This window comes from Bos javanicus, chromosome 7 (assembly GCF_032452875.1).
Source record: "Bos javanicus breed banteng chromosome 7, ARS-OSU_banteng_1.0, whole genome shotgun sequence".
In the NCBI taxonomy this organism is placed as follows: domain Eukaryota; kingdom Metazoa; phylum Chordata; class Mammalia; order Artiodactyla; family Bovidae; genus Bos; species Bos javanicus.
Window position 1 is genome coordinate 77,480,610 of NC_083874.1, and position 16,104 is coordinate 77,496,713.

Consider the following 16,104-nt stretch of genomic DNA (forward strand, 5'->3'; position numbering starts at 1 on the left):
GGACTGCCATAATAAATCACCATAAACTTGGTGGCTTTATACAGTTGAAATTTATTTATTTATTTATTTTTTACTGTTCGAGAGGAGGAGATTCCTTCACAAGAATCTATTTCATGTGTATCTCCTAACTTCTGGGCAAACTTTGCCATTGCTTGACTTGTGGCTGTGTGATATAATTCCAGTCTCTGCCTCTGTCTTCACATGGATTTTAGTGGCCTCTTTTTCTCCTTGTCTTTGTGCCTCAAATGTCACTCTCTTTTCTCTTATGAAGAGAGCAGTCATCGGATATAGGGACCCCTAAGCCCAGAATGATCTTATCACCAGATTCTTACTGGAATTGTTGCTGTTGCTCAGTTGCTCAGTCATGTCTGACTCTTTGCAACCCCATGGACTGCAGCATGCCAGGCTTCCCTAACTTTCACCATCTCCCGGAGCTTGCTCAAACTCATCCATTGAGTAGGTGATGCTATCGAACCATCTCGTCCTCTGTCCTCTCCTTCTCCTCTTGCCTTCAATCTTCCCCAGCAATCTGTCCCTCCTCTTTTCTAATGAGTTGGCTCTTTGCATCAGATGACCAAAGTATTGGAGCTTCAGCTTCAGCATCAGTCCTGCCAATGAATATTCAATATTGATTTCCTTTAGGATTGACTGGTTTGATCTGCTTGCAGTCCAAGGGACTCTCAAGAGCCTTCTGCAACACCACAGCTCGAAAGCATCAATTATTTGGTGTTCAACCTTCTTTATGGTCCAACTGTCACATCCATACATGACTACTGGAAAAGCCATAGCTTTGACTAGACAGACCTTTGTTGGCAATGTCTCTGGTTCTTAATATGCTGTCTAGGTTGGTCATAGCTTTTCTTCCACGGAGCAAGTGTCTTTTAATTTCATGGCTGTAGTCACCATTAGCAGTGATTTTGGAACCAAAGAAAATAAGTCTGTCACCGTTTCCATTGTTTCCCCATCTATTTGCCATGAAGTGGTGGGATTGGATTCCATGATCTTAGTTTTATGAATGTTGAGTTTCAGCCAATTTTTCACTCTCTTCTTTCATCTTCATCAAGAAGTTCTTAATTCCTCTTTGCTTTCTGAAATAAGGGTAGTGTTAGCTGCATATCTGAGGTTATTGATATTTCTCCAAGAAATCTTGATTTCAGCTTGTGCTTCATCCAGCCCAGCATTTTTGTATGATGTACTTTGCATATAAGTTAAATAAGCAGGGTGACAATATACAGCCTTGACTTACTCCTTTCTCAATTTTGAGCCAGGCTGTTGTTCCATGTCCTGTTAAACTGTTGCTTCTTGACCTGCATACAGGTTTAATATCTACAAAGATCCTATTTCCAAATAAGACCACAATCACATATAGTGGAGGTTAAGTGAAAGAGGAGAGTGAAAAAGTTGGCTTAAAGCTCAACATTCAGAAAACGAAGATCATGGCATCCGGTCCCATCACTTCATGGCAAATAGATGGGGAAACAGTGGAAACACTGTCAGACTTTATTTTTTTGGGCTCCAGAATCACTGCAGATGATGACTGCAGCCATAAAATTAAAAGACGCTTACTCCTTGGAAGGAAAGTTATGTCCAACCTAGATAGCATATTCAAAAGCAGAGACATTCCTTTGCCAACAAAGGTCCAGCTAGTCAAGGCTATGGTTTTTCCTGTGGTCATATATGGATGTGAGAGTTGGACTGTGAAGAAGGCTGAGCGCCGAACAATTGATGCTTTTGAACTGTGGCTTTGGAGAAGACTCCTGAGAGTCCCTTGGACTGCAAGGAGATCCAACCAGTCCATTCTGAAGGAGATCAGCCCTGGGTGTTCTTTGGAAGGAATGATGCTAAAGCTGAAACTCCAGTACTTTGGCCACCTCATGCGAAGAGTTGACTCATTGGAAAAGACTCTGATGCTGGGAGGGAATAGGGGCAGAAGGAGAAGGGGATGACAGAGGATGAGATGGCTGGATGGCATCACTGACTTGATGGATGTGAGTCTGAGTGAACTCTGGGAGTTGGTGATGGACAGGGAGGCCTGGTGTGCTGTGATTCATGGGGTCGCAAAGAGTCGGACACGACTGAGTGACTGAACTGAACTGATTGAAGACTTGAACATATCTTTTGTGGAATACTATTCAAACCACTACAGTCAGTAAATAAGTAAAATTTGTTATACTTGGTACTTTGAAAAAGGAATTTAAATACTGAACATAAAATTTTTATTAAACTCCTTTCTTAAAAAATGATCTAGCAAAAATGAATTACTAATAACTATAGAATTATAAGAAATAAATATCATGTGTATGCATAAGCAGCTATTCCCTTTAATGACGTTTTTCCAAATCAGTGTTTATTTACATAGCTAACTGAGTAAGCATTTAATTTTTGTCATTCAATGTTCTGACTTTTGCTTTATGTTCTAAAGTAGAATTCCTTTATCATTAGATATGAAAATATTTTTAGAAAGTAGTTTTCTTCACTTTGGTCTCATTTTATCTTAGACATAAAACATTTATGCTTTTTCAGTTATTCAATGTCAACTGTTTTTGTTTTTTCTTATGTCTTCTCCATCTTATGAGACATTCTATTTCATTTTATCATCAATGGCAGTTTCTTCAGCACTTCCTCAGGCAAAGCTGGGAAGTCCCTGAAATTTGCTCCCTTGTCCTCATTATTAGTGGTATAGCCAGAGCTTCGATCATTCTCAGAATTTCCTTGTACATCTTCTGTTACAATATACTGTTGGATAAAACATTTGTATTTATGATACATGATCAACTCACTTTAATGCTTTTAAGTTTGGGGAATGTTTTCTCTTTTCACAGATTATTGGAGAAGTGAGTTTAATACATCAATACTTATGACATTTCGTTACTTAACAAGAGAGACGAGTGTTTTTGAGTGATCAGATAACTTAAATATATACAGAAATCTGCATACATTTCAAATAACAACAAATTCGCTTTAGATGAGTTTCCCAAATGATAAAAAGCTGACAAGAGGGCAACTCAAAGATGAATTAGAGTTACCAAAGCATATTCACAATAAAATTCAGAACTAACTCCTTGTCAGTCAGTTAGAAAGGGTCCATCCCCTACCTTCTCCAACACTTCTTTTAGGTCTCCCCCTGCAAGCCCTTAGGTAACATAAAATTAGTAATATGACAGAAGAAGATAATCTGGTTAGTGGAATCTTAGGCTCTTGTGGTATCCTCTTAACATTCGTCTTTACTCTGGGCCATTGCATAACCTGTAAGTTAAGGTGTATCACACGTAAAAACTGCCATGAAATTTTTATAATTTTCAAATTTACAGTAATTATCTAAATCCTGTCCCAACGACCCTATCCCACCCTAATATAATATGATGGGAAGTGAAAGTGAAAGCTGCTCAGTTGTGTCCGACTCTTTGTGACCCCCATGGACTATATAGTCAATGGAATTCTCCAGGCCAGAATACTGGAGTGGGTAGCCTTTCCCTTTTCCAAGGGATCTTCCCAACCCAGGGATCAAACCCAGGTCCTCCATATTTCAGGTAGATTCTTCACCAGCTGAGCCACAAGGGAATCCCAAGAATACTGGAGTGGGTAGCCTATCCCTTCCCCAGCGGATCTTCCTAACCCAGGAATCAAATCAGGGTCTCCTGCATTGTAGGTGGATTCTTTGCGAACTGAGCTATCAGGGAAGCAGTCATCTCCATAAATAAGCAAAATGGAATACAGAGAAAGGTTTCCATGGTATTTAGAATCTCCATCTTATTTCCTAGTTACTGAACATCCCTTTATTATTCTGAGTATGACCAGGTAGGGGCAAAGAGATATTCTTATCTTTCCTACATTTAATCTTATCTATAGATAGTATTGACTTGGTTCAGAATTTGAAAGCATGTTATGCAGTGTAGATAGTCAAACATAGTTGATTAGTAAGAAAGGAACATAAAAATATTTTATAGATGTGGAATCATCGAAAACAATCATATAAAAGCTTCCTATTAGTAAACTGAGGAGAAAGTAAAGTTTATGTGTTTTTTTTTCAAGTTCACAGCTAATTTTATTCATTATTATGTTGATATTAAACATTCGTATGATTGCTTGAATCTGTTAAACATTTGTATAAAATTTTGCCATTCAAATTTATTGTATGGTATATTCAAAACTTGAGAATGATGACTGAGGATTCAGAATCTGGTTTTGGAGATAAGAAATAAGACAGAAGATAGACATATAATAATCGTATGAATTTGAATATGTCTTTTATGTATATGTTCATCATTATGATATTATTATAATGTTATAATTATATTAATGTTTTGAAAGGAATAATTCAAGTGTTCATGCTATATTATAAAATTCATGTGTTTAAACATCAACGGTATATTGAAAGATGTTGCATTGTATTGTATCTGTTTCATTTGATGGAATATTCTGAATATGACAATATTGACTATGACAAAATTTATATGACCAACCTATCAAAAAATGTAACAACTTTTTGAGTTTGAAAGTATTTGGAGTAATTTCCACCAGCCACAAAATGTTGTAAAAAAAATCAACAAATTAAAAGGAATTCAAGTAGGTTAGAAATATTAATGAGAAACTTAATTATCATACTATTGGCAGCAATTTACTAATATATAGCAGGGTACTTTTAATTACTGTGAGAAGGTGAACCTTAACATGTCTTACTAAGAAATAATAGTAGTAAAATGTCTGAATATGAGTTGTGAAAAGAATAGAGTAGAACACACTTTACCTTCAAGCAAATTTCCACATCCCATCACGTGGGACAGAATAGTAGAAAGTTTGGTTTGAGTTCACATGACTTTCAGAAGCAGATTCATTTGAAAGTGTGAAAAATGCCATTTTTCTGCACAGCTGTATTTTGCATGTGAATTGCTTCATGGATCCCATTCACAAGTCTTTTGAACACTAAGTACTCTCTCTGAGTGTAGGGATTGAGATAAACCTCATTAGCAAGTTGTCCAGAGTGAGAAAATACTCTTCCTACCAGTTTCCTGGCTCTTTCTGTCTACTGCCAGAAGCAAAAATAGCTAAACAACTTGAAAATGTTTCACATGGTAAAGATTTTTTAAACAATATAATGGTACCCAAGTGAGAGTGTGAGATTGTCTCATCAGGGAGTCTTTGTTGGTATGCTACCTCTTACTTGCTCAGGGAAAATATCTGACTCAGATCTCTGAACCCAATGATTTTTTAATAATGGTGCAATTCAGAATCACATGGGAAACTTTTTCCAAAATGTATGTACCCAAGCCACACACTTAGAACATCTAGTTCAACTGGTTTAGGATAGGATGGATGATTATTTTTTTAATGTTTATTGTCACAGCTGATATGAACCACTGCTTAAGAATTACTGTCGTACAAGTTCTCTTTATGCTTTGATGGTTTCCTGGTTCTAAGTTTTCAGTGCATATTTGTTAATATATCTCCAGTGCTGAAATAGCAGCTAGATATTTTAGATGACTATCCAATATTTTTGTATAGATTTATAAGTATATTTTCATTTTCAACAATACCTCATAGTGTCCTAAGAGATTGACCTTTGATGGCTGTTGGTAGAGATCCAATAGCCATTCTAAAACTTCAAAACATTAGCTGCCTGGATCACTAAGGGTGAATTTGGTAATTTGTCTTAGAGTCAGGCTCTTCCTCTGTTCTCATTAGAGTCAAGACATACTACCTGAGTCAACAAATTATTAATATCTATTATTATCTCTGAGGTAACTTCATATGTAAGTGAAATAATTCAGAGGCATAGACTTTTGCTTGGGAAAGCTTCACTCTGAAAGTCAAGAGATAGCCCTTTTGAGGATATTTTAAAGAAACGATTTTGAGGTGGTTGTTTCAGTTAAAGTTATGCTTATGTTCCCACAAAATGACAGATTCACTTATGGTCCAGAATAAAAGGTTTGGGGAAGTCTTTATAGGAGGGAGGTGGGCAGAAGGAAAAAGCAGAAGAAAGAATGAACATTTGGCCCAAGATAGAATTAAAAGGGTCTTATTTGTAAATACAGGCAGTTTAAGAAACTTATTTTGAAACCTATATACTTCTATGTGACCTGTTCATAAGTTAGCGCCCTAACTCCATCTCCAGGTTTGCCCCAGGTATTATAGTGTTGATTCAATCCTTGGACATGAGAATGTAAACCCTATTGTCCAGTTCTGTTGAAACTCTATGACAATCAAAAATAGTTTGATTGTGTCTTCACCATATAGCAATTACATTTATTTGTAACTTGCTTTAAATAATTTTAGTTTCTGTAGAGGGTAAAGGGATATTTCTTTGCAGTTCTGTTGAAATCTTGATTCAGATGATCTAGTTATTGAAAGTTACTGGTGGCTCAGATGGTAAAGAATCCGCCTGCAGTGCAGGAGACCTGGGTTCCATCCCTGGGTTAAGAAGATTCCCCTGGAGGAGGGCATGGCAACCCACTCCAGTATTCTTGCTTAGAGAATCCCCATGGACAGAGGAGCCTGCCAGACTACCGTCCATATGGTTGCAGAGTTGGACATGACCAAGCGACTAACACAGCGCATCACTGTAAAGGGCCTTGATGAAAGGTCTGCAACCATGTGTGAGTTCTCACATTCTTTAATTGCTTTATTTGATTATTATTAAGAAGATAAATACTGCAATGCAACGTTACAAACTTTTCTTCATTTATACCTCAAAACTTTGTATTCCTTATACCAAAACTTTCTAAAAATTTATTTTCATACTTCTAATAATTATAAGCCTTCTACATTCCCCCGTTCCTCTACATTTTCATAACAAAAGTCCAAATAATCCTTTGGCAGTGTCAGGTACCTACCTGATGGGTAGTAATGAGTGTGAAAGAACAGCAAGAATAAAGCCTGAATCCTTTAACGCTAGGTTACAAGAAAAGATTACACCCATACTTTACTATCTTTGTCCTATCGTATAATTAACACCTGATTAAAGATGACAAGAGAATATATTCTTATGTATCCATAGAATGTGTTTTTTGTTTTTGTTTTTTTAACCACAGTAAGTAAACCTCTTCTTGACTGAATCTGCTATATTTCTTCTCTTCTCTCTATTTCTCTTTGGGAAGATTCAGGCCCCTGTATCTCTTGTTTGATGGTATCATATTTACTTGCTAATTCAAAACTTTGATTTTTTTCTCAACCCTTTAGTCACATGTCAGTCCTATAAGTACCACCAGGTCTATACAGTTGACCCTTAACCTAGGCAGGTTAAACTGTCCAGGACTACTTATACATGAATATTTTTCAGTAGCAAATACTACAGTATTACATGGTCCATGGTTGGTTGAATCTGTGGATACAGAGGAACTGTGGATATTGAGAGCCTAGTATAATTGATATGTGAATTACCCCTCACATTGGTCAAGGATCAACCATTATTCATGACTCTTCTCAACATAATTCCAACTGTATTGTTCAAGTCTTCAGAATCTGGGAAATATGAAGAATGATGGCTTCCGTCTCAGATGCCAGGTGTACTTGTATATGAATATGAATTTATGAACTACGATGCACATACAGGTCTTCCCTGGTGGCTCAGAAGGTAAAAGCATCGGCCCGCAATACAGGAGACCTGGGTTCGATCCCTGGGTAGAAAGATCCCCTGGAGAAGGAAATGGCAACCCACTCCAGTACTCTTGCCTGGAAAATCCCATGGACAGAGAAGCCTGGTAGGCTACAGTCCATGGAGTCAGACACGACTAAGCAACTTCACTTTATGCACATAAAATTGAACACATTACTTCATCTCCTAAACATCAACAGGTAAATGAAAATAATAATAATAAAATGTAATTTACAGAGATGTTATAAGCATTAAATTAAGTAATACATAAAGAAATTTAGCATATAGTTTACATATTATAAACTTTTGGTAATAATATTTAATACTCCCACAACTAATAAGAATAATATGATAAAATCAGTGTCACATGGACTATAGAAATGATTTCCCCCACTGTTTTTTCTTTTTCACATTTTTTGCCTTTAGACTTGCTGGATTGTATTTCTCATGACTACCAAATGACTTTTCTAAAAATCCAAATCACTTGCTTGTTTAAATACTTTGAATATTTTCTGCCTAGTTCTACATCACTGATTCTAAAATTTCCCCCTACATGCAAATATATAAATATTATTCAGCACATACACAAATACTTACACACTCCAAAACACACATATTTATATAAAGTGTAAAAAATAAAAATATAGTAGCAACCGTAACTGGATAGTTCAAAGATGCAATAGAATGTGTTTGGGGTTTTCTAATGATAATATTGCCTTTGTATCCTCATTCCTTCTTATCTCTCTGTCTCTGTCTTTCTTCATCCCTATCTTTCTATCCCCCTCCCTCCCCCTCTATTTTTCCCCTTTTATTCTCCTCAGGCAATCATCCCAGGGGTATCTCTCAGAGCCACTTCCTCAGGCTCTTCCCATGGTGAAGCATCCTTGGCTTCAGAACACAATAGATTTGTTCTAATTTGGGTTATAGTCATTCCTGTGCCAATCACCATGCCCAGAGGAATGCCTTCACTAGAAATAGTATATGTGCCCTTGTGACTAGCATGATGGAGTAGTGTGAGTAGTGTGATGAGAAACTCCTAGAACTATGGCAGTGGGGAAGAGGCAGGTCTCTGAAATGAAGGCACTTATTGCTAAAGGAGAGTGAAAAAGTTGGCTTAAAGCTCAACATTCAGAAAATGAAGATCATGGCATCCAGTCCCATCACTTCATGGCAAATAGATGGGGAAACAGTGGAAACAGTGGCTGACTTTATTTTTCTGGGCTCCAAAATCACTGCAGATGGTGATTGCAGCCATGAAATTAAGACGCTTGCTACTTGGCAAGAAAGTTATGACCAACCTAGACAGCATATCAAAAAGCAGAGACATTACTTTGTCAACAAAGGTCCATCTAGTCAAGGCTATGGTTTTTCCAGTGGTCATGTATGGATGTGAGAGTTGGACTATAAAGAAAGCTGAGCACTGAAGAATTGATGCTTTTGAACTGTGGTGTTGGAGAAGACTCTTGAGAGTCCCTTGGACTGCACGGAGATTCAACCAGTCCATCCTAAAGGAGATCAGTCCTGGGTGTTCATTGGTGGAATTGATGTTGAAGCTGAAACTCCAATACTTTGGCCACCTGATGTGAAGAGCTGACTCATTTGAAAAGACCCTGATGCTGGGAAAGATTGAGGGCAGAGTAGAAGGGGATGACAGAGGATGAGATGGTTGTATGGCATCACTGACTCAATGGACATGAGTTTGGATAGACTCCGGGAGTTGGTGATGGACAGGGAGGCCTGGCGTGCTGCGGTTCATACGGTAACAGAGTCAGACACAACTGAGTGACTGAACTGACTGATTGCTAAGAACAGAGATCATAAATAGGGTGTTGTGGGGAAAGCCAGCAAATTTAGCATACAGCAGATAATGTGGTGTACGTCTTGTGTATTCCCATTTACAGTTTTCAATATAACAACTGAAATATCAGCTCTTTATTACTCAAAAGAGAGTTGGATATAAATGATATAAGAAGAAAGACAATGAGTCAGCTTTAAATTACCAAACTGAAAAGAGAGAGAGAACATTAATTGTAACACCTGTCACACAAAAAGTGTGTGTCATGAGACTCCAGTGTGAAATAGTTTCATGACTGAAAACAGCAGTGTTGAAGGATGAAGTCCTAAACCTCCCAGATTATGTTGCAGCCTTCTAAATTTATCAGTAGTTTCCTTCCTGCCTGGAACCTTCCCACTATCCCCATTACTATGACTCTATATTCACAGCACATGTACAGTGGTCCATCATGACTCTGATTTGCACATAGAGTTTATATTAATTAACATTGTTTTCTCAGAACCTGGCATAGAGCCTGGCTCACAGTAAATTCTCCATTATTATGAGTTAAATTATTTTGATGACTAGGAAACAATCCCATTTCAGTACACTGAAGATGTTAACAGATTAAATGAATATTTGGCTGTCATAGATACGGGAGACAAAGGAAAAATTCTAGCAGAATGAAAAAAGAAAGGTGAAAATACTCCAGAATTGTTAAACTACAGACTCATTTTGCTACTTTTATAGTTGTGCTAACAGAAATATATGTGGTTGGGATCTGAAATGTAAACCTGACTTAGGTCAAATTTCCCTGGGATCTGAGGATTGCTGACAACTACTAATATTTATTGCCTTTTTAGACTGATCCATGAAGGCCTAAAAATAGAGACAAGATGTATAGATTCAGGAGTACTTTAGCACAGCTCTCTTTATTAGCTGTATTTTTGTATATTTCTTCCCATCATTCACATACACATAACCATATACAGAAATGCAAATATCACTTCAGTCAATGTTTAATATTTTTATATTACAATTCACAAAGAGTAAAGTGAAGCTGCTCTTTGGTCTAAACCATATTTTGGGCAGTAAATGAAAATCTTTAGCTCTCCCTGCAGTAGTGTAATGTCAAGCTCAAGTATTCTCATTTCAGTCTAGCAAGATAATATTAATAGTTTGCTTTCCAAAAAGTTCAGTTATTTACTCTTAAAATTTAAAGGTATGCATTCTATTTTGGGGTTTGGATTAAAATTAATTACCTTGGAATGAATTGAAACTTTCAGTTAAGCCCAACGTAAGACTTGGATAATCTTCAAGGTTGTTAATTGAAAATTAATGGCTCTTTCTTAAAATCCATGTAGTAGAAGCAGAAGCCATCTCAGTAGTGCCTAATAATTGTGGCATAATCTTGTCAACCCTTTCATATATGGTAGAACTAGAAATAGCTTTCCACTTTCAAGGGTCTGGAAAGCCCAGGTTATATGGTTTCATTTGAAAATGAATATTGAATTGAGACTTCTACATTTTGATTTCAAATTCTGAATCTGCCTTTATCAACCTGGGTGAAAAAAGAGAAATAACTGTTGCTCTGTGATGTTAACTTTTTATTTGTAACATGTAGCAAAAAATTCAATAACTATTATAGATTATATATTTTATGTTTTATATGTATCAAAGTTATACATCAATGTGATTACAGCATTTAATAATTCCACAAAATATCCTACCCTACCCTCCATTCCCTCTCCATAGAACCAATTATTTTCAGCTCTTTCCACTGATTCTGTTGTTGTTTATTGCCATTTCTCTAGTAAATTACCTTGAATATTAATTTTTAAATTTCATTGTTTATTATCTTCCTTATAGGAAGTGTACATTTTACCTCCAGCCCACAATCACCGTTCCCTTCATTCTTCCTCATCATCTATATGAGTTAGTTCAAATCCTTTTCCTTCAACTCTGGTAGCTCAGACAGTAAAGAACTTTCCTGCAATGTGGGAGACCTGGGTTTGATCCCTGGGTCAAAAAGATCCCCTGGAGAAAGACATGGCAACCCACTCCAGGATTTTTGCCCAGAGAATCCCATAAACAGAAGACCATTAACAGACAGACCATGGGGTCACAGTCTACGCTTCTGAGTGACTAACACATCTCTTTCACGTCCTGCACAATATTTTGTTTAATAATTATCTTTTGTTGTTGTTTTTGACATAGTGTGTTAATTTGCTAGGGTTTCCATAAGAAAGTACCACAGACTAAGTGATTTAAACACAGAAATATATTTTCTCACAATTCTTGAGACTTAAAATCTGAGATCAAAGTGCCAACAGAGTTGATTTCCTCTGAAGCCTCTTCTTTGCTTATAGGTCGCTGTTTTCTCCCTGTGTCTTCCCGTGGTCTTCTCCCTGTGCATGCCTGTGTCCAAAATTCATTTTCTTATCAGGATATAAGTCATATTATATTAGTGTCTATCCAAATGAACTCATTTTAGCTTAATTACCTCTTTTGAGACCTTGTCTTCAAATAGGGTGACATTCCGAGGTACTGAACATTAGGACTTTGGCATAGCAATTTTGGTACATAATTTAAACATAGGACACAATTCAAAATGTTTTCTAAGCAATGTTCTTGAGCTTTGGCTTAAGGGAATATTGTGGCTGGTTTGATCATCTATCTAGACTACTAAAACTTTCTCCATGTCAGCAGTATGGCTCTTTCACATTTTTATTTGTATGTTCTCCAGAGTAGCATTTTTAATTTCCTTCAAGAGAATTTCCTTTGCTTTCACAACTTAGCTGACTGTACAAGAGGCCTGGCTTTTGGCCTGTCTTAGTTTTAGGCATGGCTTTCTCACTAAGCTTAATTATTTCTAGCTTTTTATTTAAAGTGAAAGACATGCCCCTCTCCCTTTCACTTGAACACTTAGAGATAAGTAAAGTATGATTATTTGGTCTAATTTTTATATTGTTGCATCTCAGACAATAGATAGGCCAAGGAGAGAGACCATGTGGGAATAGCTGGTCAGTAGAGCAGTCAGAACACACACTTTTATAAATTTGCTCTTTTATACGGTTCATGGTGCTCCTAAACAATTATAATAGTGACATCAAAAAGCATTGATCATAAATCAACAAATATAAGAATAATATGAAAGTTGGATATATTGTGAAAATTGCCAATATGTGACAAAGATATTAAGTGAAAAACTGATGTTGGAAATATGAAGACAATAGACTTGCTTGATGTATGTTTGCCCCAAACTTCAGTTTATTAAAAGAAAAAAAAAATAAGCAGTATCTGTGAAGCATAATAAAGTGAAGTGCAATAAAATGAGCTATACCTGAATACCATACCACTTTCTTTTGGCTTGCTAAATTTCTACTAATAAATCTGCTTAAGAATGCCTTGTATGTGATGAGTCACTTTTCTCTAGATGACTTCAAGGTTCTTTTTTTATCTTTCAAAATTTTGATTATAATATATCTCAGTGTGAATTTCTTAGGTTTTCTCCTCTTCAGAGTTTATTGAGACTCTTGAACTTTGTATGTTTTCTCAATTGGAAATTTTGGGCCATTGTTTCTTTAAATAATCTAATTCCTTTCCTTTCTTCTTCTGTGACTTCCTTAATGTATATTAATCCACTTGATGGTGTCCTATAAGATCCTAATGCTCACTTTTCTTTATTATTTTTTCTTTTATTCCTCATGATGTTCGCTGATTCTGTGTTCTGCCTATTTGAGACTCATGTTGCACACTTGTAATGAGTGTCTCAGCTCAATTATTGCATTTCTTAACCCCAGAAATTCTGTTTTGATAATATCTGTCTGTATTGATATTGTTATTTCCTTCATAATTTTCTCATATCCCAAAGTTCTTTGTTTTCTTTTGCCACTTTGAGCATATTCACAATTGTTTTAATTTTTTTTCCCCTAATAAATCCTATGCCTATGTTTCTTCAGGAACAGTTTTCAGTGATTTATTTTGTTCCTTTGAATAGGCCATATTTTCCTATTTATTTGTACATATTGCAATATTTTGTGGACATTGCGGCAGATTTTGCCAAAAGCAGATCTTGAAAATTTTGAAAAAGTGGCTTATTTTGGTTTTCAGACTTATTCTCATCAGAGAAGCTCTTCACTATTCAGCTTGTTATGAAAGCTTAAGGTCTTCTCAGGCAATTTGAAGACATGTTTTTCTTTTCCCCTGATCTTTTGATTATGATTTTTTCTGTCCTCAACTGCCCCATGTGCATGACTGATTTTAAGCATCTTGCTTCCCTAAGCGTCTTATCCTAGCTTCTTTTGGTGCCTCACCTGTTCTACTGTGCTCTTCCATCAGTAGTCTGTTCTCATGGGTATCTGAGTTCTTGCGGTGTCCTTGTGGTTTTCACAAGCCATGACCACTGCTTCCCACAGTTCCTGCTCGCCTGAAATTTGAACTCTGCTGCCTCAGCTATCTCATCTCTGAGTTGGCTGACATAGAGACCAATCAGGCAACACCCGGACAATTTCTAATGTTGCTTGTTTGATTTGTTCTGCTCTTTCTGGCTGACAGAATGGAACTGGGATGAGGCACTGCTTTTGCCAAACTACATTGAGCCAGTGGGTTGAGGGTAAGAAAATTACAAGTAAAAATGTCACATAATGTCATACCACTTTGAATGTTCCTTTTTCTTTTCTGGATATTAATTTGTTTTCTGTAGATCATTTCACTGATTATCAAGGGTCCTATAAAGTTTTTGCCACCAGTCTCTCCTTTATTTCTCTAGTAAAAATAGTCTGGAGCTTTGTACTTCACCATTTTGCTGATGTTCTCATTTTCATAAGTTTTACTCTTTTCACCTGTATTATCAACCTTCTCTATATAGTTAGCAATAGGCTCTTTTTAGATTTTTGAAGTCATTTTTTAGACCTTCTAAGCCACTTATTTTCTAGCCTTATTTTTATTGCTGTTATTGCAATACCTGACCTACCTATTGTTATGTGTTATGTACGGCAAAACCAATACAATATTGTAAAGTAAAAAAAAAATAATAATAATAGATAATAATTAAATATATAAAATGTTTACTTATCAAAAAAATGTGAAATCAAAACTCAGTCTTTATATATTTTAATTACATTTCTTTGTATTTATGGCATTTCAAGTGAGAAGGAATGCTTGTGTAAAAAAAATTCCAGTTTTTAATAGATGTCTAGTAAATAACATCATTTTTTTTAAACAGTAGTCAGTATTGTTGCCAAACAGAAATGGTTTGGGTCTTATTTAAAAGCTAGAAGTACAATGTATAGTATTATAAATTGTAGGGATTTCTTCCATATGTACATCTCATTGACCTTTGATTCTGTCAAATTCAGTAAAAGCATCATTGACACACTTAAAACTCAGCACTTGAGTGCCAACAATTGAGTAGGGAAGCAGGCATGACTGAACCAAGAGAAATGAATGCTGGCCTATGGGGATAAGAAAAAAAAACAATTAGAGAAAACAGAAAAAAATCAAGTATCAAGATGGTTGAAAACACCAGAAAGATGGAGAGATGAAAGCATGAGAAGGGGTACGTATAGGGAGAGTGACTTGAATTGTGGGTACTGATTATCTAAGTCCTTTCTAAGTATCTGAAAGCAGTAGAATATATTAAAAGTGAGAATTAGACAAGTATAACTTATATTTCAATAATAATATTTCATAGGAAATTCATCGTTCATCGATTCCATTACACAAATAGAGATGACAAATAGAGATGACTCAATGGAGATTTTTAGATGTCTTTTCAAATATAAAACCTTGTTGTTTTTTAACTTGCATTTCTATATAATAAAGGTAGACTTATACAAACTCTATTTAGGGGATACAATGTTTACATTAAAGCATCTTTAAAAATGAGAATCTAGACCCCCAGCCCCGCGGACTGGCCCAGCGGACCCACCGCATAGCTGCCGACGGCCCGCAGATCTGCCATCCTTTCCAGTGCGCCGTGTCTGGTTCATCCAGCATCGCGGCTATGAAAAAAGTGGTTCAACAGCTCCGGCTGGAGGCTGGGCTCGATCGGGTGAAGGTTTCCCAGGCAGCTGCAGATTTGAAACAGTTCTGTCTGCAGAATGCTCAACATGACCCTCTGCTGACTGGAGTATCTTCAAGTACAAATCCCTTCAGGCCCCAGAAAGTCTGTTCCTTTTTGTAGTAAGACGAATCTTGACAAGGTTTTGCAAACCACGTTTCATAAACCAGTGAATATTCAAAGGAAAGCTAAATTTGAAGCCTGTACAAAAGCCTCTCTGTAACGTGCCATACTATACAAACTTCTACTTTTGTCAGTCCTTAATGTCTACCTCTCTGAATAGTCATAATTTTCTGTTTCACAAGGGTAATTATTTTATATACACTGATGGCAACATACAATAAAATACTTAGGATAAAAAAAATGAGAATCTATATTCTCTAGTCATATGATAATTCATAACTGGAAAATACTTAAAAAAAAAAACTAGCTACAGTGTGGTTTTTTTTGGAATAATAACTTTTTATTTATTAGCACAATAGTAATTATCCAGATATGTTAAATTCTGTTAAATATACTGTGTATTGTAAAAATCTGAAAGTAATAGTAATTAGTATTCAGAGAGTGTTAAAGTTAACACACATTGGTATTACTGTAGTAACTTGATTAGATGGCATGCTACCTATTACCTTAATTATACCGCTTATTGATGTAATGCCAAAATTTCTGCTCTTT

The 16,104-nt window shown here is 36.1% G+C and overlaps 1 protein-coding gene across 1 annotated transcript; it reads left to right on the forward strand.

The window, feature by feature from the left end:
• The first annotated feature begins 6,529 nt into the window (after positions 1-6,529).
• Positions 6,530-15,793, forward strand: LOC133252160 (guanine nucleotide-binding protein G(I)/G(S)/G(O) subunit gamma-5-like). Its single transcript, XM_061424861.1, has 2 exons — positions 6,530-6,593; positions 15,263-15,793. The coding sequence occupies exons 1-2, from the start codon at positions 6,530-6,532 to the stop codon at positions 15,550-15,552; spliced, it is 354 nt and encodes a 117-aa protein (XP_061280845.1). The 3' UTR covers positions 15,553-15,793.
• The last annotated feature ends 311 nt before the right edge of the window (positions 15,794-16,104 follow it).

What these genes read in the sequence shown, in the direction of transcription:
- LOC133252160 (XM_061424861.1), top strand. Translation starts at nt 6,530, where the DNA reads ATGACCAAGCGACTAACACAGCGCATCACTGTAAAGGGCCTTGATGAA. An exon ending in TGAAAGGTCTGCAACCATGT is followed by an intron (nt 6,594 to 15,262) that starts GTGAGTTCTCAC and finishes ATGAGAATCTAG; the next exon opens with ACCCCCAGCCCCGCGGACTG.